Consider the following 24,902-nt stretch of genomic DNA (forward strand, 5'->3'; position numbering starts at 1 on the left):
TGTTAATATGGCATTTCTCATCTTTTGTTTCCGGACAGACCACAGCATTTTCCATTCATTTAATCCCATCTTTAAATTCATTAGTGTCTGTTAGCGAGCTAACAAGTATTTTCTGATCCCATTGAGGAAGGACTCTGTATAAATGTTAAGCGTATTGTAGGGATCTTCAGTGCTACTCTGCTGGGAAGCTGACAAGACATTTCTCATTTTGCTGCATTTTTGTTGCTAATACAGAAAGCTTTGGTTCTTAGTCAGTGACCTTCCCTAAACCCAAAGCAAATCATATTGTAGAAGCCTATGCAAGAAACAAGTGTGGGTTAACTGTGAAGAAAGTAGTATCTTCAGTAGTATCTATTCTGAAGTGCTTCCATGAAATTAGTTTCTCCCAATAGTAAGAAAAAATGGGCTGGGATCCCTTAAATAACATCCAAGTCTGTCCCTATTTTGGAGGCACAGTGACCTATTTGAGAATGTGTATAAAATAGTGATGTTTGTGTGGATGGAGCAGGTGGTGGAGATGGGTAGGTAAGGGGGTGCAGAAAGGGAATCACAATATGACTCTCACCAGGGATTCCTAGTGAGATCTCCTCCCTGCAGCTCTTAGCTGGGAAAAGCAATATGCCTGGCATGAGCAAGTTTTATATGAAATCTGCTGCTCTGCACGTGATTTCAGTGCAATCGCAAAAAAAGCTTTAAAAGCTTTTCTGTCTAACGAAGCCTGCTTTCCTATGGCTCCAACTCACAGCTTTGCAGCCCTCTGTCTCCTGCAGCTGCTGCTGCCCTTTATGCTGTACTCAAGGCCAAATGAGACTGTCAACTGTCTGAGATTGCAGATGGTGTAAGGATGTTTACTGAGAGATTCCCTGAGGATTCTTGTTACGCTTAGGAAGGGGTAAGGTAGCATTTCAGTGAAACAGGTATTCTCAGGGGATGCAGGTAAATAAAACAAACTTCTAACTGTTTTTTAAAGCAGTCATAGTTTCCATGTCAAAGATTAACTGGATCATGCCATTTTTTGAGCTAAAGAATAAATAGCAAGCAGAAATTATAGACTGTAAGGATGTAGTAAAGAAAGAAATACAGTATGTTCTAGTTAATTTGGGATAATCATTAGTCTCCTGCTAGTGTATTCTCCCTAGTCAGGACAATATTAGCATAAGTTGTGTTTAACAAGGATATAGCCAGTCATGGTTTAGTGGTGCTTAATAGGGTATTAAATATATGTGAAAATCTAAACTCCAGTCTTTTTTAACAAGAGTTGCCAAATAAAGATTAAGGACAGGAAGGATGAAAATGAATATTATTCTTGCATTTTCATTTACTACAGCAATGTTTTTCCATTTAAATTATTTGTTCAGAAAGGTCTTTATAAAGATATTTTCTTAGTGTATTTGTTACATACGCCCCTCCCACTGAAGTCAAAGGAGCTTGCAGATGTTTAAGGAATATAGACACAAGCTAGATAGCGTATGGCAGGGGTGTGCAATTATTTTGGACAGAGGGCCACTTACTTGAGTTTTGGCAAACCATCGAGGGCCTCATGACAGGCAGTCCAGGGCAGATTAATATAAATTTTCTACATTTTTAGGGGCCCCGTGAGCTGGATAGAATGGCCTGGTAGGCCGCATCCAGCCCCCAGGCCACATTTTGCCCACCCCTGGTGTATGGGTTTCCTGGGCATCCTGATCAAGGTATCCTATTACTTAGGTTTTAAGAACGTATATAAGGAAAGAGGACAACACAAAATGACAGGGAGCCTATTGTTGGTGCAGAAGAGATGAAACGTGTGGTCACACAAAATACAATAAACATATTGAGGCACATCGGGCTGGGGTTAGGTTGCTAGAGAAAACAGAAAAGGCCCTTAGGGCAGATGGGGAAAGTCCTTGTGTGTCTCCAGATACAAGCAACCTTCTTCCTCGTGTCTGCTTGAGGTGATGCTTGAGGGTGGGTTACATCATGCTGGGTTCTTATGACTGTTGCATGGCTATCTGTCATTTACATTTTAACGTACTATTGATGGTAATGTCTGGATTATTCATATAGAAAACTAGTGCTTGATAAATACTTAATTAGACTATCACTGAATGGCTTTGTATGAATGATTATAAAAGCTGCAGAATTGATGTCTTTCTCCCCCTGAAGTCGATGGGAGAATTAACCACTAAATTCAATATGCTCAGATCCTTAATCAGAGCCTGGCAGTTGGATGAATGCCATGGAACTGATTCCTGGTCAGTTTGCATAGCCCACTCCATTCTTGCTGCAAGCTTATGTATGTACAGGCTAAACCTCAAATCTGTTAAAGTTTTCCACTGCTGTGCTGCAGACCTATTATTCAGAAGGTAATCAACAAGTCAGTCTTTCTGTCTACTTGCTTTATTCATGTTGCTTGTTTTTAAAGCAATTAAGTATATTGTCCTTAATATTTCATACTTCTGGTAAGCAGGATGATAGTTTAGCTGACATCATTCTGTCTCCTCTTGGATCTCTGCCCATTAGGAATAATCTTTTATATTGAGAATATTTTTCTGATTTCTGTAGTTGCCAGCCAGAAATGTGGTGTGATAATTGGTGGGCATTCTCTCTTGTCTTTTACCATGTCTCAGCCCTGGACCCTTGCTCTGCCTACATCAGCCTGAATGAGCCATGGAGGAACACCGATCACCAGATCAATGGTTCCCGGGATCGGCCCACCTGTGATAGTCAGATTGATGGGGAGTGGTATCGCTTCACTGGCATGGCTGGTGATGCCATGCCTACCTTCTGCATCCCAGAGAACTACTGTGGTACTCACGCCCCCATCTGGCTAAATGGCAGCCATCCTAGGGAGTCGGATGGCATTGTCCAAAGGCAAGCCTGTGCCAGTTTCAGTGGGAACTGCTGCCTTTGGAATAATACAGTTGATGTCAAGGCATGTCCAGGCGGGTACTATGTCTACCGTTTAATCAAGCCAAGCGTCTGCTTCCATGCATATTGTGGGCGTAAGTAACCACTGAACTCCCCTCTTTCTGAAATAGCTTCTCTCTTGTGATTAACAACTGATGATGGGGTTGTTGATCTAAGAAGATTTGTATTACCCTTGCAAGAGAAAATGACTGATTTCTTCCCTGCTTGCCCAAAGATTTGAGAGATGAAGCAGCACAGACTAGGGGCTTGTCTATTAGTAAAGTTTCAGCAGGTTTAATTAAATCAATTAATTGATTTAATTGTAGGGGTGCAAAAATTAATTTAACTACATTTAAAATGGATTTAACCCTTGCTTAAGTCAGTTTAGTTTGCTTTGGTAAATCACCTAAGCAAAGTTTGCAACAATAAATTTAGCTAATCTAATGGAAATTAGTTTTAAACCATAGAAATGGATCTTCAGTAGGGCTGGTACCACTTGAACTGATCCATTTTGAGCAAGTTAAATCAGTTCAGTCTTTCTAATGTACACTCAACCTATACCTTGTGCACCTAACAGTACACATAACTCATGGCACTAGTAGTAGTAATGGGTCAATACTTGCTATTTTCTTTTAATAGTGCATTTGTCACTCTGTAGATTTCTATGACATCTGTGATGTGGTGGATTGCCAGGGCTCGTGCCTGGACACTGGAGACTGCATGTGTTCTTTGGGGACAACACTAGGACCTGATGGACAGACCTGTCTTGGTAAGGACAGAAGTTAAGGAATATGGCTGGACACTAGCTAAGGTCAACAAGCAGAACAAAGTACTGATGTTTGCATTCTGTTCATTTCATAATTTGCCTCTCAATTACTTAAGAATAAAAGACACAACAATGGAGTAAAGTTTACCTCCTGCTGCTTGTAACAATTCTCAGACTTATTGCTAGTCACCAATGGCCCCCCTCAGGATTTGTTAAGCTGTTCTGATACTGAATAAGCAATTTTAGGATCATTATCCTGGTGACCCTGGAACCATAGTTGTTCCTGAGGCTGAATTTGTTTTCTCTTTGGTACAGCAGCTGATTTAAAGAGCCACTCGGAGAGCAACAACTTTGCTGATGGCGACAGTGTCTCTTTAGAAGGCCTCTGTGAAGCCTCATTTGTATTCGGACACTGGCTCACTGATTGTCGTTAGAGACTTCCTCCACTGCTCTACTGAATTCCTTATTCTTTCAAGCCAAGTCACATTCACTGGCACAGTGCTACATGCTGAGATTTATGATACGATAGTCTTATTGTCCTTGCAGGGCTCTATCCAGGACTTGGGACTCAGTCTTTTCAAAAGCCACTGTTGTATTTTTAGGCTTAACTCTGCAAATATACTCACGGCCCCTTGCAGTTGAGAGTGGACCAATTTTATACCCCATCCCAAATGTCCTGCTGCCTGCCACACCACATGTGCATGGCAGGAGGCACAATGTTTGGGATGAGGCATAAAATTCATCCAATCCCGATCCTGCCACTGTGGAGTTGCCCCCAGTCTGATCCTGGAGATCAGGCAGGTAGCAGCTCTATCCTGAACCCAGGGTTTCCCCCAGGCCTGATCTATTCTAGACCCAATGCTGTCTTGAGTCAGGGCCATCAATCAGCTGATTGTTAGCCTCAGGGTCAGTATGAGACCTGGGGCTGTCTGAGGCAGGCTGACAATCAGCTGATTGTCAGTCTCAGCCCTCTGACAGTCCCCCAGGTCTGGCAGTGCTCCATATTCAATTTATGGTGCCATACAAATGAGCCACAAAGGCATTCAAAATATTTTATGGAGTATCTTTTTGGCTGGCTTGCCACTTCGCAGCATCATAAATTGGCTGAATGTGTAGCACTTTTAATGTTTATAGCACAATTAACACTCAATCACACAAAATTGTAATGTGCCAGGGGTGTTAGAACAGTGATTCTCAACCAGGATGCTGTGGCACTGTGCGATACTTTGAGATCCTTTCAAGGGTGCTGCAGGGTGGCACACAATGTCAGCATCTGTTGTGGTATTTCTGACTTCTTTGCAACAGAGGAGTTAATTGTTCTAGTATTTTTCTGTGGTCAAAGAACAAGTGAAAAGTAAAAGCTGGTAATTTCCAAGTTGTGCCTTGAGTCTGGACTCATTTAGTCTAAAGAAGAGAAGACTGAGGGGGAATTTGATAGCAGTCTTCAACTACTTGAAGGGGGGTTCCAAAGAGATGGAGCAAAACTTCTCAGTGGTGGCAAATGACAGAACAAATGAGTTACCTAGAGGGCTGGTGGCATCTCCATCCTTGGAGGTTTTTAAGACCAGCTCGACAAAGGCCTGACTGGAGTGATCTAGTTGGGGATGGTCCTGCTTTGAGCAGGGGGTTGGACTAGATGACCCACTGAGGTCCCTTCCAATCCTCATTTTCTGTGATTCTGTGGTTCTAAGGTATAATGTTGGATGTGAAAACTGAGAGGTGGATGAGTTTCTTACTAATGCTAGTCCACCAAATATGTATAGGTTCCTAGTCTGTAGACACAATAAATATTTAAAAAATGTGATGGGAAGCTTTTACAAATTAAAACTTAAACCATTACAAAGTACCTGGTGATAAAAGATTGATCAAATAGCTTGTGTTTTCTTCTGACCTGAACTTTGCAGCTGGAGACGGACCTGAAGTTTGTCCGTGGAACAGCAACACATTACCCCTCAGAACTTGGCCAGTGTGAACAGTGTCAGGAGCAGTTGTTTAAACCATAAAGGGGGAAGAAAGGGGGAAAAAATATTTGGCGCACACACATAATTTGATTCCACAATAACTTTTTGCCATGGAGCTGTAGAAGCTGCAGGACTGCCTATTCTGCCTTTACTCCCAGCTGTTTGTTTGATTGGGTGCAATAATTATTTTCAATTAATCTTGTAAGTCATCTTGTTGTTCATAACTCAAATTGAAAGAGAGAGAATTCAGTGGGCAGAGGGTTTGCAGGATGGGGCCTATTGAGGCCACTGATGCATTTCACATAAGAATATTGGGGCACTGGTTTCTCAGCTTTGCCTGAGCATTTTGAAGCTTCTTTTACTCTCCAGTGATCAGGGTTGGATAGGATTTCAACACCACTGTTTCCCAGCCTGATAACCAGATGTTGCAACACCTCTTGGCAATTACATTTCTAGTTTCCTGCCTGCGGTTTCTAAAACCATATGGCTCACTCATCTTTCTAATGGATTTCCTCTGATCCAGGTTAATTTAAGTTCAGATTTATTTTTAACACAATCAGGCTGGCCTCAAAAATGTGAACGTTACCCATGTCTTTTTGATCTCATTGAGGATATTCTCCCTTCTCCAGTCAGTTGTGGGCTGGGAATGCTACAGCAGTACTATATGGCAGCACCAAGGAATCCTATCTACCATTGAACTCAGATGACTTTTTCATTCAGTTCATTAAGCATTTAGCCTACCTTAGGAATCCCAGTTCCAAACACTCGTCTTCAAATTCTTCTTTTACTTATCTGTATGTTCATTCACAGACAAAAGTATGAGTTAAAGTCAGGATTTTGTCTTCCTGCTGAGGTCAGGCTGCCCTGGTGATGAACCAATACACTCTTGGGTTTTATCTCTTGAGACCTAGGCTCAATCTTGGATTGAGTCACCATTGAGGTTAGTTCAGTGCTCTCCCAATTTAATCTGTTAAGGAATATCTGTTTCTTATAAGACTTCCATGGAATTTGACTCTAGGCAAGAGTCTGCTATGGGTTACCAGAACTAGAGGAGTAACTGCAAGTAACAGGGTCTGTTGAGGGACAATTACTGTGGCTCCTGAATCCCCCTCCTAAATATAAGTATGATTGCAGATCATTCCTGAAGCTGAGAACATCAGGCTCATGTCACTTGTAGAAGAACATGCCACCAGCTCAGATTTGATGGTGTGGAGTTAGTGGAGGATTGCCTTAAAAGGCTCATCTCTCTTTACTGTGTTTAAAAGTGTGTTTTCCTTATTTTTAGCTTCTGTCAGCTGGTAAAAAATAACTAGCAAGCTGTTTAGAAGAAATCCAAGGCTAACTGACTGATAACCTCCTCATCTTGCCTTGACTTAGAAAAATCATCAGTCTTATGACTCACTGCCAGTAATTATTTTTCTCCCTTTTGATGTAGTCATTATATGCAGACACAGATTAAATCCCTATGAATGAAAAGCTCTTCAGCACAAAAAGGAAAAGAAATGACAGCCTTCTCAGGGCTCTGTAAAGGAATTCAAAGGTGCCTCCTCCTTTTCCTTCCCATCTTAAAAAAAATTCTGCATAGATTCTGTGGGGAAGTCATCTGGAATTTAACACAGTCAGATCAGAACTATAACACAAGCTGTGTTTATTTGTAAATTAATTTGAATAAGAAAATCTTGAAATTTCATTTCAGTTTCAAGATGGACCTGGAGTTTTACCCAAAGTTCATTCCAGACAGCACCAAATGTCAGTGCAGATGCTTAGTCAGTTTGTGTTGTACCACTGCTCTCTCTAGGGGACTACAACTGAACTGATTGTGTAAGGTAATGCTTTTTCCTTGTGACGTCGAACCTTTGCAGCACAATAAGAAGTCTGAACAAGTAGAGCCAAAAGTCCAGTTCTAGCTTCTTTTGCTCCTAGGTATATCTGGAAGGCTAATGATGCTAGCAGCTCTAGTGTGTGACAGGTTATTGACCCCTGTTGCCCTGACCAGCTCAAGTGAGGCGAGGCAAGAAAACAAAGTCCAGTGTCTTCCTAGAACTCCTGTGCAGCAGGCACTAGAAATTGCACAATGTATATTATTACAGTGTTTGTTTCTTGCAGATGAGAATGAATGTGAACTAGACAACGGAGGCTGCAGTGAGTTTTGTGTGAACCTAAAGAATTCTTACCGCTGTGAGTGTGGAATTGGGCGCGTGCTGGGAAATGATGGCAAAACATGTGAAGGTAAGTTAGAAGGCAGGGGAATGAAGGCCCCAACATGGCATTTTAACTTTGAATAGTGTATTCTGCAGTTATACTGTACTTCCATAAAATTGCATCCATGAGATTGTTTCTAGCACAGGTAACAGCTTTACAATACTGTTTTTCTTAGCATCTAGCAGCTAGTGTGGAATTTACTCGTTACTATAATATCTATTAGTAATTTTTATTATTGAAACCCTTCCATAAGGGTGTTATGAAGAAGTTACATTATTGTTTTCAACCACAGTGTGTGTGTGTGTGTGTGTGTGTGTGCGCGCATGCGCGCACGCACGTGTGTACACATGCTGGTGTGTTACTAGTTATTAGCAGATATGAATGAGTGTTATCCTGTGAGGGGAAAAGGAAAGGAGTATTACTAAAAAATACATGTATGTGGTTCAGAATATGTATCCATGTAAGAATGACCCAAGTGCAAGGCAGTTTTAAGGGGCGTGTACATAGGACTGTGGGGTATTTTTGAGGAAGGTAGAATCAACAAGCCTCTCTTTCCAAATGAGAACATGTGCAACTTTCATGATTGCACAGATTACCAAACATGTGGTCGTGCTTCAGGGTTTGAGCTGACCTTGCATTGCTGTAATGTGACAAAACATGGGTCAGGCTTGTAAGTAGAGACAGAATTCTGTATTCTGTATGTCAGAATTCATTTGTAGCTTTGCAGAAGGATAAAGGTTTGGAACCACTAATATACAAGCTGGGATAAAATATGGTACAAGATGATGGGGTGAAGTCCAGTGGTCAAACTAGAATTGAAGTTGGACTGTGAGTTTAGCCTGAAGTTTTGTTAGTTGCCCTGGTCAGTGTTGGTGCCTGAGGTGGGAGCTGAAGTTGGAGCCTGTGACCTACACTAGGGATAGGCCAGAAATGGCCCCAAACTAAGGTTAACATTTAGTTTCTTCTTGGCTACAGAACAAGCTTAGGGTTATGGTTTGGATGGTGACTCAGGGTCAGCAGTAGAACTGGGGCTTGTGGGTTGCCCTGGAGATAGGATTAGCGTTGAATGTAGTTGGTGGTCCTATAACAAGGTAAGATTATGGGCCAAACATAAGACTGCGGTGATAGCCTGGGATGGGACTACTTTTTGAGATGGGTGTGGAATGCAAGTCTGGGAATATTGGGAACATCTGAGTGGTCTGAACCAGAGTTAGTTTCGGAGTTGTTTGGTATGTCTCTGCTTAAGTTACTTTGGCAGCTAGATTTTAGGTTGATTTATGTTCAGGATTTGAAGCTTAATTATTGGGCCAGGCACTCATTATAGTAAGTAATATAAATAATATAGAGTATAAGTATACATCTAGGGACATCTCCTTCAGTTGCAATCACCTGTCAACATCAGGCAACAATCCATATTTTAAATGGGCATAAATATGAATAAATCATCAAAAAAAATTATGCCTCCTGTATAATTAGAGGAATGAGGAATCGCCAGATTATAGCCATCTACTAGTGCCAAGCCTGTTGCTGACAAGCCTGTGAAGCACATATAACTCACCCCTGAATATATTATGTACCATGTTTTTTAAAAGTAACATGAAAAAAAGGTTTTACCTTAGGTAAATAACTGAGTAATATTAAAAAACTGAGATAGATGTCATATATCTTGACTTCAAAAAAGCCTTCAATCTGGTGTCCCACGATCGTCTCTTGGAGAAACTGGCCCATTGTTGCCTTGGGTCCTCCACGATCCACTAGCTGGAAAACTGGCTCCAGGGTCAGACCCAGAGGGTAGTAATCTGCCTGGCAACTGACTCCCCAGCCCAGCCCAGCCCAGCCCAGCCCCTGGCTTGTTTACTTTTCATTCTATCCAGGAAGAGCACACAGCAACTGCTGCAGCGTCCTTAGCCTGACGAAGGGTTTTTGAACCCGAAAGCTTGCTTAATAACTATTCTCCAACCATTTGGGTTGGTCTAATAAAAGATATCAAATTCACCCAAGGAACCTTGTCTGCCTATATCCTTAGACCAACACAGCTACAACCTAAACCCCTGTAATTGATGTAAGTCACTCATCGTGGTGTCCTGTGACCAGTGGGGTCCCCCAGGGCTCTGTCCTTGGACCCATACTGTTCAACATCTTCATTAATGATGTGGACACTGGAGTCAGAAGCGGACTGGCCAAGTTCGCAGATGGCACCAAACTTTGGGGCAAAGCATCCGCACCAGAAGACAGGTGGATGATCCAGGCTGACCTGGACAGGCTCAGCAAGTGGGCAGACGAGAATCTGATGGTGTTCAACGCCGATAAATGCAAGGTTCTCCACCTTGGGAAGAAAAACCTGCAGCATCCTTATAGGCTCGGCAGTGCTATGTTGGCTAGCACTATGGAAGAAAGAGACTTGGGGGTCATGATTGACCACAAGATGAACATGAGCCTGCAGTGCGATGTTGCGGCTAGTAAAGCGACCAAAACGCTGGCTTGCATCCATAGATGCTTCTCAAGCAAATCCCGGGACGTCATTCTCCCCCTGTACTCGGCCTTAGTGAGGCCGCAGCTGGAGTACTGCATCCAGTTTTGGGCTCCACAATTCAAAAAGGATGTGGAGAAGCTTGAGAGAGTCCAGAGAAGAGCCACGCGCATGATCAGAGGTCAGGGAAGCAGACCCTACGATGACAGGCTGAGAGCCCTGGGGCTCTTTAGCCTGGAAAAGTGCAGGCTCAGGGGTGATCTGGTGGCCACCTACAAGTTTATCGGGGTGACCACCAGTATCTGGGGGAACGTTTGTTCACCAGAGCGCCCCAAGGGATGACGAGGTCAAATGGTCACAAACTACTACAAGACCATTTCAGGCTGGACATAAGGAAGAATTTCTTTACTGTCCGAGCCCCCAAGGTCTGGAACAGCCTGCCACCGAAGGTTGTTCAAGCGCCTTCATTGAACACCTTCAAGATGAAACTTGATGCTCATCTTGCTGGGATCCTATGACCCCAGCTGAGTTCCTGCCCTTTGGGCAGGGGGCTGGACTCGATGATCTTCCGAGGTCCCTTCCAGCCCTAATGTCTATGAAATCTATGAGTAGTAACAATTAGTGGAAAGGGGGAGGAGGGCTTCCTCTGAAACTTTCCTAATGGCATCTGACTACGTGCAGCAGCACAATGAGCAGCCACTTCTGAAACCAGCCCGCTTGTCTCCCAGTACTCCTCTTCCATGGTTATGCAAACAGACTGAGACAGAAACTCTTACCTTACTTAAGTGTTCAGCTGCAGGTTGCTCTGTTTGTGGTCTTTACTTTGGCTGTGGGGGCATGGGAATTCTGCAGTTCTTCTCCAAGCAGCAGCCCTGCAAACCCTCCCCTTCTGCAGGTGCACGCATAAATCCAATCTGGCCATGGACTAATCCTGTGTAGTGGTCCAATCTGGCATCTGGATCTAGGGCTACATGCTGGGTCCAACCTAAGGTGCCAGGTCCAGCTACAGATTGCCCTATGTATTGATCTGATCCATCATGCAGGATTGTGTCATCCTGCCAACAGAGCTCACCACAGGTCTGGAAATTTGATGGTGGGGGAGTGGTGGCAGCATTAATTGCCATTGCTCCAAGAGCTACCACTGCTCCTCCACCACCAAATTTCCAGACCTGTGGGGAGCTGCATTTTGCATATATAATATGCACCCCAATTCCCATCAGCTGGTTGGGGGGAAAGGTGCAGGTTAGGTTCAAGAAAATACATTAACTGTGGCTTTGCCTACTGACCTTAAAGGTTATACTTTAATAGCTACCCAAACAGCTGGCTATTGATGGGTAAATTAGGGCAAGGCTTCAGTCCAGACAGCTGATGGCACAGGGCCTTGATGGTACAGGGGCCTTAAAAGCTGACGGTATAGGGGCCCTAAATTTGTGCCTGCATCACCCACAGAGATCCACCCATGAGTTAATCAGCAGTCTCCATCCCACACTTACAGACTCTCCCCACTTTTAATTGGCTGCCCTAGATCTTCTCACCAGAGAACTCTGCAGAGGCCAATTGCTACCTCCTAGTCTGCTGATTCCTTGAGGACTGTACTTTGCTCTTTTCTAACCTGCTCTGCTCTCTGCCTGCCTGTCTTCCTCCTCCTGGGTGAGGTCATGGGGAGGTGGCGGCAGCAGAAGACCTATAGGGCTTCTGGCCCTGAGCACATGTTGGCAAATGGGTCTACCAATATGCTTGAAAGCTAGAAGTTCCCTGGTGTGTCTGAGAGAGTCTGCTGGGGCAAGTGTGGAGCAGGCAGATGGGCAGATTTCCAACTTTGGAACTTGTCAATAGATTAAGGTGGATGGGGCATGCTCAAGCCCAGGGATGGGCAATTATTTTGGCTGGAGGGTCGCTTAATGAGTTTTGCTGAGCTGTTGAGGGCTGCAAGGGTGGCCCCGCCCCTGGTTGCCATCTTGGGACTGGAAGTCCCTCCGTTTGCCCCTGGAAGTACTCCTTTTGGGAAGGGGGTTTGCCATCTTGGAATAGGGAAAAAACAAATTATATACTAAAAATCAAACATCCATAATAATATATTTTAATTTTATTTAAAAAAAATTGTCCTGAAAAATGTTTGTGTGTGTGTTTGTGCTGTATATATAGAAGTGATTGCATAATAGCTCAAACCAAAGTCTTACTCTTATATATGTGGGAGGGTATGGAGAGGCGTGGGGGGTATGGGTGGGTGGGTATGGGGCTTGTGGGGGAACTGTGGGTGTGTGGAGGCTGGGGTGGCTGAGTGTGTGTGTGGTGTGTGCATGTAGCGGTGAGCAGGGCTCCCCCCCAGAGGCGTGTCAGTGTGGGTGTGGGGGTGTGTGATGTTTGTGGGGTGTGTGATTGTGTGTGGGGGAGGGTGTGGTTGTGGGGTTTGCAGGGGAAGGTTTGAGAGTATATGGGGTGTTCATGGGAGCTCCCGAACAAGCCCCCCTGAGCTGGTCAGCCCCCACCCCTGCCCCCACCCTGCAACAACCCATAGCCCACATGCCCTGCTGCACCTCCCCACTGCTGCCAACAGCTTGGCCTGTACCCGCTCCACACCACCTGACTCTGGTGCATCCTGCCACCCCAGTGGGGTTGTGGCAGCTCCTTCCGGCTGCTGCCACTGCTGCCTCCAGCCCTGCAGTAGTGGTGGGGACCAATGCATGCAGCCCTGACCCCACGCTTTCCACGCTGGCTCCAGGGTCACTTGTCCAGGCTGAGCAGTGGCAGCAACAGCTGGCCAGAAACTGTTGCTCGGCATGGGGAAAAGTGGCCTGTTCACCTTCCCACTGCTGGGCAGTTTTTGGTGCAGCTCCCCGGAGTCCACACCACAACAGGCTGCCCTGCAGCTCCATCACCACCACTTCTAGGCTATCCTGTGGCTGCTCCGCACTGTCACCACTGCCATGCAGGGCATCCCGGAAGTGGTGATGACAGAGCCACGGGGCAGCCCGGTGTGGTGGGCCCCGGGTGGCTGCACCAAAAACTGCCCAGCAGTGGCAAGGGGGACAGGCCACCTACCCCTGTGCTGAGCAACAGTTTCTTCCTAGTACCACCGCTGCTGGTACTCAGCCCAGACAGGCGAGGCCAGAGGAGGCGCCGGCCCAGGCTCAGCAGCAGTGGTGCGGGAAAGAAACTGCTGCTCAGCTCAGGGTAAAAGTGGTCCCTCCCCCTTCAGCTACTGGTGCTTCCTAGTGCAGTGACCCAAAGCCCACACAAGGCTGCCCTGCATCTACTCTGCACTGCCACTGCTGCCCCATGGGACAGCCCAGAGGCAGCGGTGATGCAACGGAGACACAGGGCACCCCACGTGAGCTCCAGGTGGCTGCAACAGGAAGCGCTGGTGGTGGCAAGGGGGAGGGGCTGTTTTTGCCCTGCACTGAGCAGCAGTTTGTCTCATGATGCCACTGCTCAGCCTGGACAGGTGAGCCTGGAGCAGGCGTGGGGCATGCGGGGTCAAGGCTGCACGTGCTGGTACCCACCACTGCTGCAAGCCCAGAGGCAGTGGCGGTGGCAGCCAGAAAGAGCTGCCACTACCCAGGCTAGAAAGGCAATCCAGCTGTGGAACCACCCCAACCCTGCTGTATGCCCAGGGGCAGCAGGATGCAACACAGCTGGGTGGTGCCTTGGCTAGGCAGGACCAAGGAATGTACTGCGGACTGGATCCCACCCCTGGGCAATATTTTGCCCACACTGCTCAAGCCTGTCCTTCCTGACAAGCCTTTAAAGGGTTTGGGATAGAGGAAGAAGAGGAAGCAGCTCTGTCCTGCATTGTGTCTGAGAGAAGCAGCAGCTCCTCCATATTTGGAGTGAGTAACTCTGGCTGCTCTACCTGCAGGGAGGAGCTGAATCCAGCTCTGCCAAATTCCAAGACATGCACTTAAGATGGCATGCAAGCCTACCCCCTGAATTACAGCATGGGGGGGGGGGGGGTGCTTCTTTCTGCAGGTGAGAAGACAAAATGCCTTGCAGCAAGGACTGTTGGTTGTAGCTGTGTTGGCCTAAGGACATAGGCAGACAAGGTTCTTTGGGTAGATCTGATGTCTTTTATTAGACCAACTAAATAGTTGAAAAAAAATTTTTTTGCAACTTTTGGGCACAATCACCCTTCTTAAGTCATAGACAGTCTGCTGGTGTTTTGTGTTCTTCTGTTCACAGGTTATAATGTGCCATAAATCCAATGTCTATATTTAGTCCATGATTTTTTGTATCCAGTAGATTTATGAAGTGAAGCTCATAGGCTCGTCTACGAAAGGTGTTTTATAAATGCCCTTTGAGGATCAGAACTGAGAGATTGGAGAGAGAGTGGTTGTCTTGTGAGAAGTGTGCACCCACAGGTAATTGGGTATTTTTGTCTTTGATAAATTTCCAGTGTGCGTTCATTCTGGTATGCAGTTGTTGTTTGGTTTCTCCTAGATATTTTCTATCAAGGTATTTAGTGCACTGGATGAGATGCATAACGTTTCTGGAGGTGCAGGTATAACATCCAGGAATGGTGATGGTTGTGGGATGTAGTTATTGTGGAAGTGGTAGAGATGTGTTGGCAAGTTCTACATTTTTTGTCCCGGCATGGTCTGGATCCATTCGGTGTACTTTGGGTCATAGGAAGTTTGCTTCTGATGATGGGATTAGCAAGGTTTGGTGATTGTTTAAAAGCTAGGATGGGTGGTTCTGGAAAGATCTCTTTGAAAATGGGGTCTTCTTCTAGTATGGGTTGGAATTGTTTGAGGATTTTTCATATAGGTTCCAGGAAAGGATGGTATGTCATGTGGTGTGTGATTTGTGAGGATTTTCTTTTTGTACTGCAGCAGTTCTTCACATGGTATCTGGGTGGCACTTTCAAAAGTATGATTTATCTTTCTGGAGGAATGTCCTTAATGGGTGAAAGCCCTTTTGAGATTTGCAAGGTGATGATCGTGGGTATTCTCCTTAGTGCAAATTTGTATGGAAACCTTTCAACTTACCAACCACATATCTATCATTATAGATTTTACCTTCAGCTGAATTTGAACCAGGATGGCTGTTCTTTTTAATTCTTGTGACCTGAAGTCTGTATTCTATGATTCCTTTCCCCAAAATCTCAGTTATTTTACCTTTGTGCAAGTCTCCTCTTCAATCCATTGGAAAATAGATTTCTTCTCTAGATGACTGCACTTGCAGCTACTACATGAGGAAGCGCTGCTATGCAGATGGCTCCCAAGGTAGAAATTTGTATTTAATGCTGACTTTGATGTAGAGACTATATTATATCCCATGGCCTGCACTTCTGTCAGTTCCATACCCAACACTGAGCTGCTCATTCACCGTGCTTTTTGGTCATTCTTATTCACGAGCACTGCACTTTTCTGGAAGGATCTAGAATATCTTTCTGTCTGGAAGATTATTTGTTTCTGGTGCTCTTAAAATTGATGAGGTTAAACTTTAGGACCTTTGCTATATCACTGTTTAACATCAGCTCATTGAATGGCAGGTGTTTTCATGTGTGGTACAAAGTTATTGGTGAATGTATTGAGCAACATACAATCCATTCTATAGGTTTTATTTTTATTGGTATGCCCTATGGTTTGTGAGCCATCCTAATATATGATTCACTTAAAAGCCTCCTTTATATTTTTTAAAAAAAAGAATACTCTTAACAGATTTAACTAGATTAAATTAGTGTTGCTATTTTATTAAAATAATACAGGTAGCGACACCTATTATTAAGGTTGTCAAACATTTTCTGTTATAACACCCTGATGCTAGTTATGAATAACTTTGACAAACTCTAGATTTTCAGACTGAATTTTGCTTTGCCATACATAGACCTAAAGCTGAATGTTTTTGCAAACTTTCAACTGAAACAGTTCAACCATTTCTTACAGCAACCTTCGAGAAAAATACATACTTTTTCCCATGTTAAAAAATAAACAAGCAACTCCCCAGCCAACAAAGAAAAGCTTTACACCTCTTTGATTTTGTAAATACAAAGTCATGAGATTCACTTAACATTTAGATTTTTTTTAAATGACTTTAATTTCTGTTTATTTTTCTTATAAATGTGACCCTGTGGGATACACTATGGTCACATTTACAAGTCTTTCTCAGCAACCAGGAATGAATGAACTAGAAACTCATTTTTGAATGATAAGCTGAGGCTTAGCAATGTCACCCTGCTAGTATGTCAGCTCCAGCTGTTGGGACAATTTAGTTTATTTTCCATGCCTATTCAATCCTTGTTTTTTCTGAAACTGACATCCAGAGACCAGTTAGGCCCAATTATGGGCAAGGTTTGTTTTTCTTATTACCATGATTGAGTTCCATCTACAATCCCAGACTTTTCTCACAGGCCTAGGTGTGTTTGCAGAAGCAGTTTTCCATGAAACAGATACCAGATGGGTTATAATATGTTTCAATGTTACCACCCTATTGAGATGTTTGTGGGATAGTCCCAGTCTCTCATAGAAGTACTTATACGGTATGCCAGAGATAGTAAAAGGGTTGGGGAGGGAACCAGGCTGCCACCACTGCTCCCTACTGTAAACTTAGTAGGATTCCTGTTTCCAAAAAGTCATTGAAAACCCTGCATAATTCTCTTCTTGTCTCCCAAAAGCAAGGGTGTACAGCTAATCTTTCTTTTTCTCCTTAGAAATTGAAGGATGTCATAATAATAATGGAGGCTGCAGCCACACCTGTATTGCAGTGGAGGACACCTATCAGTGCGAGTGCCCACGGGGACTTGTTCTGTCGGAGGACAACCACACCTGCCAAGGTAAGAAAATGATGACTTCCTAGAGAGCCCTGTAAACTGTGGCCAGCCCAGGGTAATATTCCTATACTGGGAAAGCACTCTTTAATCCACCAGAAATAAAGGGCACCTTATAGGGCTCTTTGATGTTGTGGAAGGGTTACAGTTGCATGTAATACCTCTGCTAACTAATTCCTTCAAGCATGTTTTAGAAGAATTGAAGACCAAGCATCTAGCAGAAGAATTGGCTAGGGATTTAAAAGGGGCAAAAGAAATCATGTGCATGAAGAGCCCCTCATAACTGGACTGTCAAAGCAAAGCAACATATAACAGAAGAAAGGATTCTTCCTTTTTTTAGCCCCCTCAAGATAGATAGAGAGATAATTTCAGTAAATACAAAGAGAAGATGATGTTTGAAAAAGGTCTCATTCACAGGTCTGGGGTAACTGGGGTAACATCTGTATGGGGTTATTCTCTCTGACATTGCTCTTTTCTAACTGTCTTATCTGGCTTCTGCTGTGTTTTTCTCTCAGCTGTAGTCTGATTAATGACGTTTCTTCTGTGCTGCATGACAGATGTTCCAATATTGGAAATATTGGGAAGTGCTGGAAAACCCTATTATAACAACAGGCACTAGATCAGACAAGATCCAAATTGGATACATGTCACATTATAAGTGGTGTTGATGGTGGCACTTGTAGTTTTACATGATAAAACCCTGTTTCAGTAGCTTGTAATTTTGCCAAATGTGACCTGTTTGAACTGGAAATTTCCTTGTCACAGACTGATTTAAAAAATGATTTTTTTAATTGGTCTTATCTAAAATGGTTCAGTCATTTCCAAGGATGTTGTTTGGGAAAATATGTTCTTTCTCCCCATGTTTATGAAATATTTGTAAAACTGTGAGAAATTCTAGCCACTCTACTCTTTGAAGCAGGGAGTTTATATTTGGTAAGAGGGACTTCCTCTTGTCAGAACCTGCTCTAGGGATGAATGTGGGTTGTGTGGTAATAGAGACTGTTGCTTGTATGACCTCTGCCTCATTTATTGCAGAGGTTGGAGGTGTGGAAGAAATGAGGCTGGGGATTACAGGAAAAGAAAGTGGGGCACCATGGTTAAAGCAGCTGCAAAACACTCTTGGAACGCAAGCCTCTAGATCAGCCTCTGCCACAGAATTCTTGCTTGATGCTTGGCAAGTTGCTTAAAACAAATTTCTTGGTGGCTACTAGTTGCGCGCGCTGTCTTTTCTGGATGCCCAGCCTGATTTTTCAGTGTTCCAAGTATGCAGTGCAAGGGTAATCAGAGTGAGCTGAACTTCATTAAAAATACTAAACACTCAGAAAAAGCAGGCCATGAAAGTCTCAAGATGGGCACCCAGAATAGGAAGACAGATGGCAATTTTGCCTTTATCCTCTCTCTGTTTCACTTCATTAGCTGTAAAATGGAAATAGTACAACCTCCACTCATGGGTATGCCACAAAGGTGAATTCATTCCAGTGTGTGAAGCATTTGGATACTTAAGTGATGAGTATTGTAGGAAAAGCCCATGAGACAAGTAGCTATTCAGCAGAGGGTTTAGATACACAGTAAATGAAGCCTCAGGCCATGCATTGAATAATGAGGATAAAAAGAAGGAATGGCTTCCCATTCATCCTGTGCAGTGAATGGGGCAGCGATCTTAGGGAACAACAATCTATAATCATGTAATTAAAGATTGTCAAGATGGAAAAGTCTAGCAGAGTTATGGAGAGTTATGTTTCTACAGGCAGCTTTCATTTCAACATTTCCTGGCTTTTCTGTGCTTGACTGTTAAAGTCAAGCACAGCAATTTCAACAGTCTTTTAATGCAGGGTATTTGTTGGTGTAATAGCATCCTTCTCCCAGGAGGTATCCAGCATGCTGAAACTGGTGAGGGCACTTGATGTTCTTGCAGTCTACAGAGAAGGTTGGTGGGGCCTTTTGTACTTCAAGAACCATTTTTTTTTTTTCTGATTGTTTTGCAGTAAGCTTATGGATAATGCTGCACTTTTAGCTGTGACAATGATATCTGGTATTTATTCAATGAACACATACAGCCAGCAGCAATGGTATAAGATTCCTGCCCTGTGCTGCAGCAGATCTCCCTCCCAATCTACTGCATCCATATCAAGCTGACTCACTGTCCAGGCACAGTCTCTCATTGCTGCCTTTTCTTAGATTGCTAATTAGTGCCAGATATACTAAGGGGTGTTTGGAAACATCATCTTATAAAGCAAGATTGCTTGTTCTTTTACATTTAATCAAATTTATGGTGTCATGCAGTGGTTTGTGAATAAAAGCTGATATATTACAGAACCTTCCTATAACTGTCCAATACATTTTATTACATCTAATCAAGTTTATGATAATATAATTAACAGAGAAGGCTTTCAGAGTAACCTGGAGCAGTTTGCCTGTATCATATCAATATTTCTCTACATTACCTATAAATTTAAAGCAAATGTTAATCCTTTCCAACACCTGCCATTTAAAAAAAGGGACTTGTGCCAAAAAAACAAAATAAATCCCTTCTGTTTTATAGAATTTCTTCTGTAATTTGAAACTGAAAGGTTTTTTCCCCCCTCTCTTTCATGTACAAAGCTGTTGTCTAGTGAATTTCAAATTGGATATTGCATATTGTGGCAGGGCTGAAAGGTCCCAGTCATAGACCTCTGTCCTAGTCACTGGTCACATACAGATTGACATTGACATGGGACAAGAGGATGCTACAGAAGGAGTATAAAATTGGTACTAGTCAGTAGGGCTGTACAAAACGACACTGTTCCGTTTCACCTTGAGTTTCAATGGTTTGATGGACAGTGTTTCGTATCGAATTTCATTTTGATTCCAAACAGCTGTTCCGTTCTGTCGAAACAGAAAGGCTGTTTTGACGCTGTTTTGATGTTTCACTGGGGACGGGAAGTCAGCACAGCTGGGCTGAATCCCCATCCCCAGTGCTAGATCACGCTGGCTGCGTTGACTCCCCATCCCCCACTCTAGATCACACCAGCTGGGCTGACTCCTGGTGGATCTTGCGCCAGGGATGGGAAGTCAGCCCAGCTGGACTGACTTCCTATCCCCCAGTGCTATGGTCAAAACACTTTGACTTTCGAAACATTTCAACTAGCCTCATTTTGTTTTGAGGCTATTTTGATGGCCTTTGTTTCACTTTGATTTTGCTGTTTCAACCTCGAAATAAGTTGAAACTGTGTTGAAACGAAATGGCCGGAGAAATTTCGCACAGCCCTACTAGTCAGTACAATAAACAGTAATCTCATCTGCCTAGCCAGTGTCAAGGTGTTTGTGAAGGACAATGATGAGGTGTCTTTCAAGGTGGCTTGGGTAGGGGGTGCTCTTCTGAGTGAGTGGTTGAATGAAAAAAGTGTATAGATGCTGTTTGACAGTGTAGCAAGTGGGTGAGAAAAGTAAATATTGATGGCAAAAGTGAAGGTAGGCAACATCTTAAGAGCATTAGATAGATGATAGGCAGAGTGAAGAATAAGCTATGAAGGTTGGTCAAAAAGAAAGCTAAGTAATTTGTGCGTAAAGTGATGGAGGAGGAAGAGCCAATAGTAGGGATTATCAAGAATTGATCAGTTGACATGCTCAAATCAACAAGCTGGGAAAATTAACTTTGCAGCTGCTTCTTGAGTGGATAAAACTGGGGCAAAATTGCTCTGGCCAGAAGAGAGAGAATTTTCCTCTGCCTTAGATAATGTGTTTCTATTGGGCATATCAATGCCAGCAACTTGCAGTTCATGAGTGACTTCAATGCTCCCACATTTCACAGAAGGCAGAGAAAACTCCATAGTCCCCAGCCCAAAATTCAAGTGTCAATAATTATCATCTTCTCTCTCCTCCCTATTTCAGTCTTAAAGACATTTACAGACATATGGTCTAAACTAAAATCATGGGTCCAAACTCCTCTGAACTTTGGAGAACTTCAATTTAGATCCAAATTATCTGGAATCAGACCTATCCTTTGAAGTATAAGGCTTCCTCATTTATCAAAGGATTACTTGAAAGCGTTTATAGAAGACCTAAATCAGGGCTGAACGAATCAATTCTTCTACACAGGGTTATCTTCCTGCCAGTCATTATTGGAAATAGTTTCACAATGCCCCTTTAGAAGCTTGAAAAAACATTTATCTTCCTTTCTGGTTTTGTCTTTTGCTGTTTGACACGCATTGATTATTTTTCTCCTCACATTTCTAACAGAGCGTAAGTTAAGACAGTTCGTTTTTCTTTAAATGTCTGTTTCTGTCTCAAAAGCATTCTTGGTGATGTCAATAAGAGCACCCTGCCCTTAGAATATTGATTGTTGTTCAATATGACTCATCAAAAATTAAGAGTTTAATAAAACTTTTCCCTACAGTGGTGCATTGGGTGTTCAAAGTATTTCAGTTTCTATAATGGAATTGTGGAAAGAAATTACACTTTAGTGATGCTTGTTGCAAGAATTCCTCATCTTCAAATTAATAAGCTTGGCATTAAAAGGAGATAAATAGTGTGGAGTTTGAAGTTTAGGGAACATTTTAAACTATTTTTTGAGATTGCTAAATGAGTGAATTTGTTAAATGCTTTCTCCTGGTATTTAAATCCAAGGTTTTTCCTCCAACAGTAATTCACAATTGTTAGTTTTCTGCCTAAGTGGCAAAATCTGATCACTGAGTAAGAACCAGAACCTTCCTCCTAAATTCATCCAGGTGCAAAGTGGGTTCCTTATGTTTACTATTTATATTTCAGTTATTTTTATTGAAATCATCTAAGTAAGGTCTTCCCCCTGACCAATCTCTGCTTCTTTTTCCCAGGTTTTCCTTTCATAGGGAACTTTTTAGTGTCCTGAAAAGTAAAATTGACATCCCTGATGTCCCCACTGGATTTAGGTAGAATGAGCTGACTTATTATTGCCAAGTTTAGGACATTTAAGTATTGATTCTAACACCTTTTCTGCATACATCCATTGAGGCTGGACACCTGTAGAAAGCTAATTGTGCATCTTTCCAATGCTTGTCACAACACATTCTGGATATTGCATAAAGACTCGTATAGATTGTTAAGGAACATTTTTGCTTGGATTCTGGCAAAATCCATATCAATTACTATATATACTCAATTCTAAGATGAGTTTTTTTTACCTATTTAACATGGGGGAAAGGCCCCTCATCTTAGAATTAAATGTGAGGGCAGTAATGTATGTGTGCCCCAGCCTCATCCTGTAGCGTGACACACAATCTGCATGGCTTCTACAGGGGCTGGGCTGGGCTGGGACTATGCTCTGTACCCCAAGCTAGAACAGGGGCAGAGCTTGCTGGAATAGAGCAAGGGTAAGGAGGGCAGGATGCGGGGAGCAGAGGCTGAGGTGGAAGTGGAGGCCTGCAGGGAGGCAGGCAGAGTGCAGAAATGGCAGGTGGGCAGGAAAAAGGAGGAGGCAAGCTGTTTGACCTCCCTATACTATGTGACCCTCCACTGCTTGCCCCCTTGCAGCAGTAGGGCTAGGGGGGAGAGGAGGGGCAGGGGGGATGAATTAAAGACAACCCTCCAATAGTTAGATTCTATACCTAGAAAATTATAGCAAATTTATAAATTTTCCAGGTATAAAATCTAATTATTTGGAGATCATCTTAAATTCAGGGTCATCTTAGATTGAGGTATATACAGTACATAGATGGCAGGAGGGGTTCCTGGATGTTGTGGAGGTAATTGTATCATTCAGGTCTTCAGTAAACATGTGTAATATGAAAAAGAACCAATTGAGACCCTTCTATAAAAAAAAAAACCCACAGTTCTCCTAAATTTTGTCTTTTTTAGCTGACCTGGCCAGCATGAAAGTTGTTTGAGCTACTTGATTCCAGTGTGCCATAGAGCAGTGTTTCTCAACCCAAGGGTAGCGACCCTAAACTGGACCACAAAAATATATGAAAAGGTTACGAACAAACTTTAAAAATGGATCAACGAACTTTAAAAATGGAGTCTCCTTTAAAGGAGAAAAATGTGGAAAACCATGGCTTTTCCCTTGCAAGCTGACAGAGTTCCAGCCTGCAAGGGGCTGCTTGGGGGCTCCCATGCCCCACACACACACACTGAGAGTTGGGGCCTAGGAACAGGGGGCAGTGGGTCAGGAGTGATGGGTACGGGGTCAGGACTGGCCGTCAATGTTTACAAATGGGTCCTGGTACAAAAAAGATCGAGGACCATTGCTATAGAGGAAATTGAAGGTAATCATGGGTTGGAGCAAGGGGAAGTTTAGGGTGAGGGAAACAGAAGAGGAAAGAGACATCATGCTCCACTTAAAAGCACCCTGTCATAAAATAGAGAGAAGTAAAAATACTACTACTATTAAGTATGTCTACATGACAGACTGCTGTGTGCTGTAGAGATATCCATGCTAGCTTTAACTTAGGTAGTTTGGGTGTTGGTAATGGTCTAATTCTAGCAACTTGGATTTCAGTGTGGATGGATTTACTGGGCTGAAAGATGCACTACTTCTTCATGTGGACAGTCTTAGATTGCACTAAGTACAAGACTACTTTCCCAATTTTCAAAGTATCACACAAATACCTCTTAATGGGTACTGAGAGTATCTCATGGAGTAGTATCCCTTACTGGGTACTAACTTTCCTGGAAAGTCCTTAGTCATACTTGGAAGAACTCTCACTAGCATTCTGTAATCATAAGTCTACAAAAATTCAAAAGTCATGACTGGATGCCAGAAATTTTAGTTTATGCACATAATGTACAGCCCTTTGGTTTCTGGGTGCCAGTTTGCCATTGCAAATAAGATGAAGAGCTTTGAGAAGAATCTAAAAAGATGAAATTCTACCATTTCACTGATAAATCAAACAAGATGGTTTTAGACTAGTAAAACACTGCATCTGGGAACAGTGGACATGGAAGTAAAGCACAGGCTTGTCACAAATGCAACCTATTCCTTCCTTTCTTGTTGTTAATATTCAGTAATGATCATTATTCTTGGTGGCTTTTTCTTGCAGTTCCTGTGCTGTGCAAGTCCAGCTCCATTGAGGTGAGCATCCCCAAGGATTTTGTTGGAGGACTGGATCTTTCCCTCATCAATGCTTCCTGCAAAGGAGTATCCAATGGTACTCATGTCAACATCAACTTCTCCTTAAAGTCCTGTGGCACTGTTGTAGATGTACGTATCATCATGATCTACCTATACATAAAGGACAAATAAGGGCTCAGTTGAGGGATATACTTTGCACCACTTCATCAGAAGGTATTGTACACCCAATCCTGCAGACCTTAACATGAATGGGGTCTGCTGAAGTCACTGGACAGTGTATATGAGGAAGGGCTGCAGGATCAAGCCCTAAATGTACATTAGCCCCCTTCTCACCATTGGTGTTTTACGTGAGGTATGAAACTGCCTGAATGGACTGAGCTGTTCAGGCATCCAGTTCAGTTGTCCTTCACAAAGTTTCTTATTGCACAGATGGAAGCTCTATCAGTCAGTCTGATTCCTAACTTCATAATGCCTTTTTTATTAGCTTAATACAATATCCTAATGTTCCATATGGAGAAGAAATGAAGATGCTGGTTTCATGTGTATCCCATATGCTTGTATGAGTATGAATTTGTGTATTCATGTGTATGCTTCCACTCAACTTTTCATTCATCTTCACATACCTAAGGCCCTCAAGGCAGACACAATTCTTTCTCCAAGGATGGGATGCCTTCTTCATCTGGAACCCTTATTACCACCTTGGTGGCTAGAGATGGCACTGTAAAGTAAGGACGGGTAGAAAACAATCCTACTTCTACAGTGCTGTCAGGTCAGAAAAAGAGGAAACAGGACATGAATCAAATGATATATTAGGCTGAAATTAA

General features: G+C 43.1%; 1 protein-coding gene across 1 annotated transcript in view; it reads left to right on the forward strand.

Annotated features, from left to right (window-relative positions):
- OIT3 (oncoprotein induced transcript 3) overlaps nt 1-24,902 on the forward strand; it is a 37,090-nt gene that overhangs the window by 1,475 nt on the left and 10,713 nt on the right. Inside the window, exons 2-6 of the mRNA XM_006271585.4 lie at nt 2,610-2,984; nt 3,548-3,658; nt 7,723-7,845; nt 16,938-17,060; nt 24,047-24,207. Coding sequence (XP_006271647.2) covers nt 2,610-2,984; nt 3,548-3,658; nt 7,723-7,845; nt 16,938-17,060; nt 24,047-24,207 — 893 coding nt within the window. The remainder of the gene's footprint in view (nt 1-2,609; nt 2,985-3,547; nt 3,659-7,722; nt 7,846-16,937; nt 17,061-24,046; nt 24,208-24,902) is intronic.

Source organism: Alligator mississippiensis, chromosome 6 (genome assembly GCF_030867095.1).
Source record: "Alligator mississippiensis isolate rAllMis1 chromosome 6, rAllMis1, whole genome shotgun sequence".
In the NCBI taxonomy this organism is placed as follows: domain Eukaryota; kingdom Metazoa; phylum Chordata; order Crocodylia; family Alligatoridae; genus Alligator; species Alligator mississippiensis.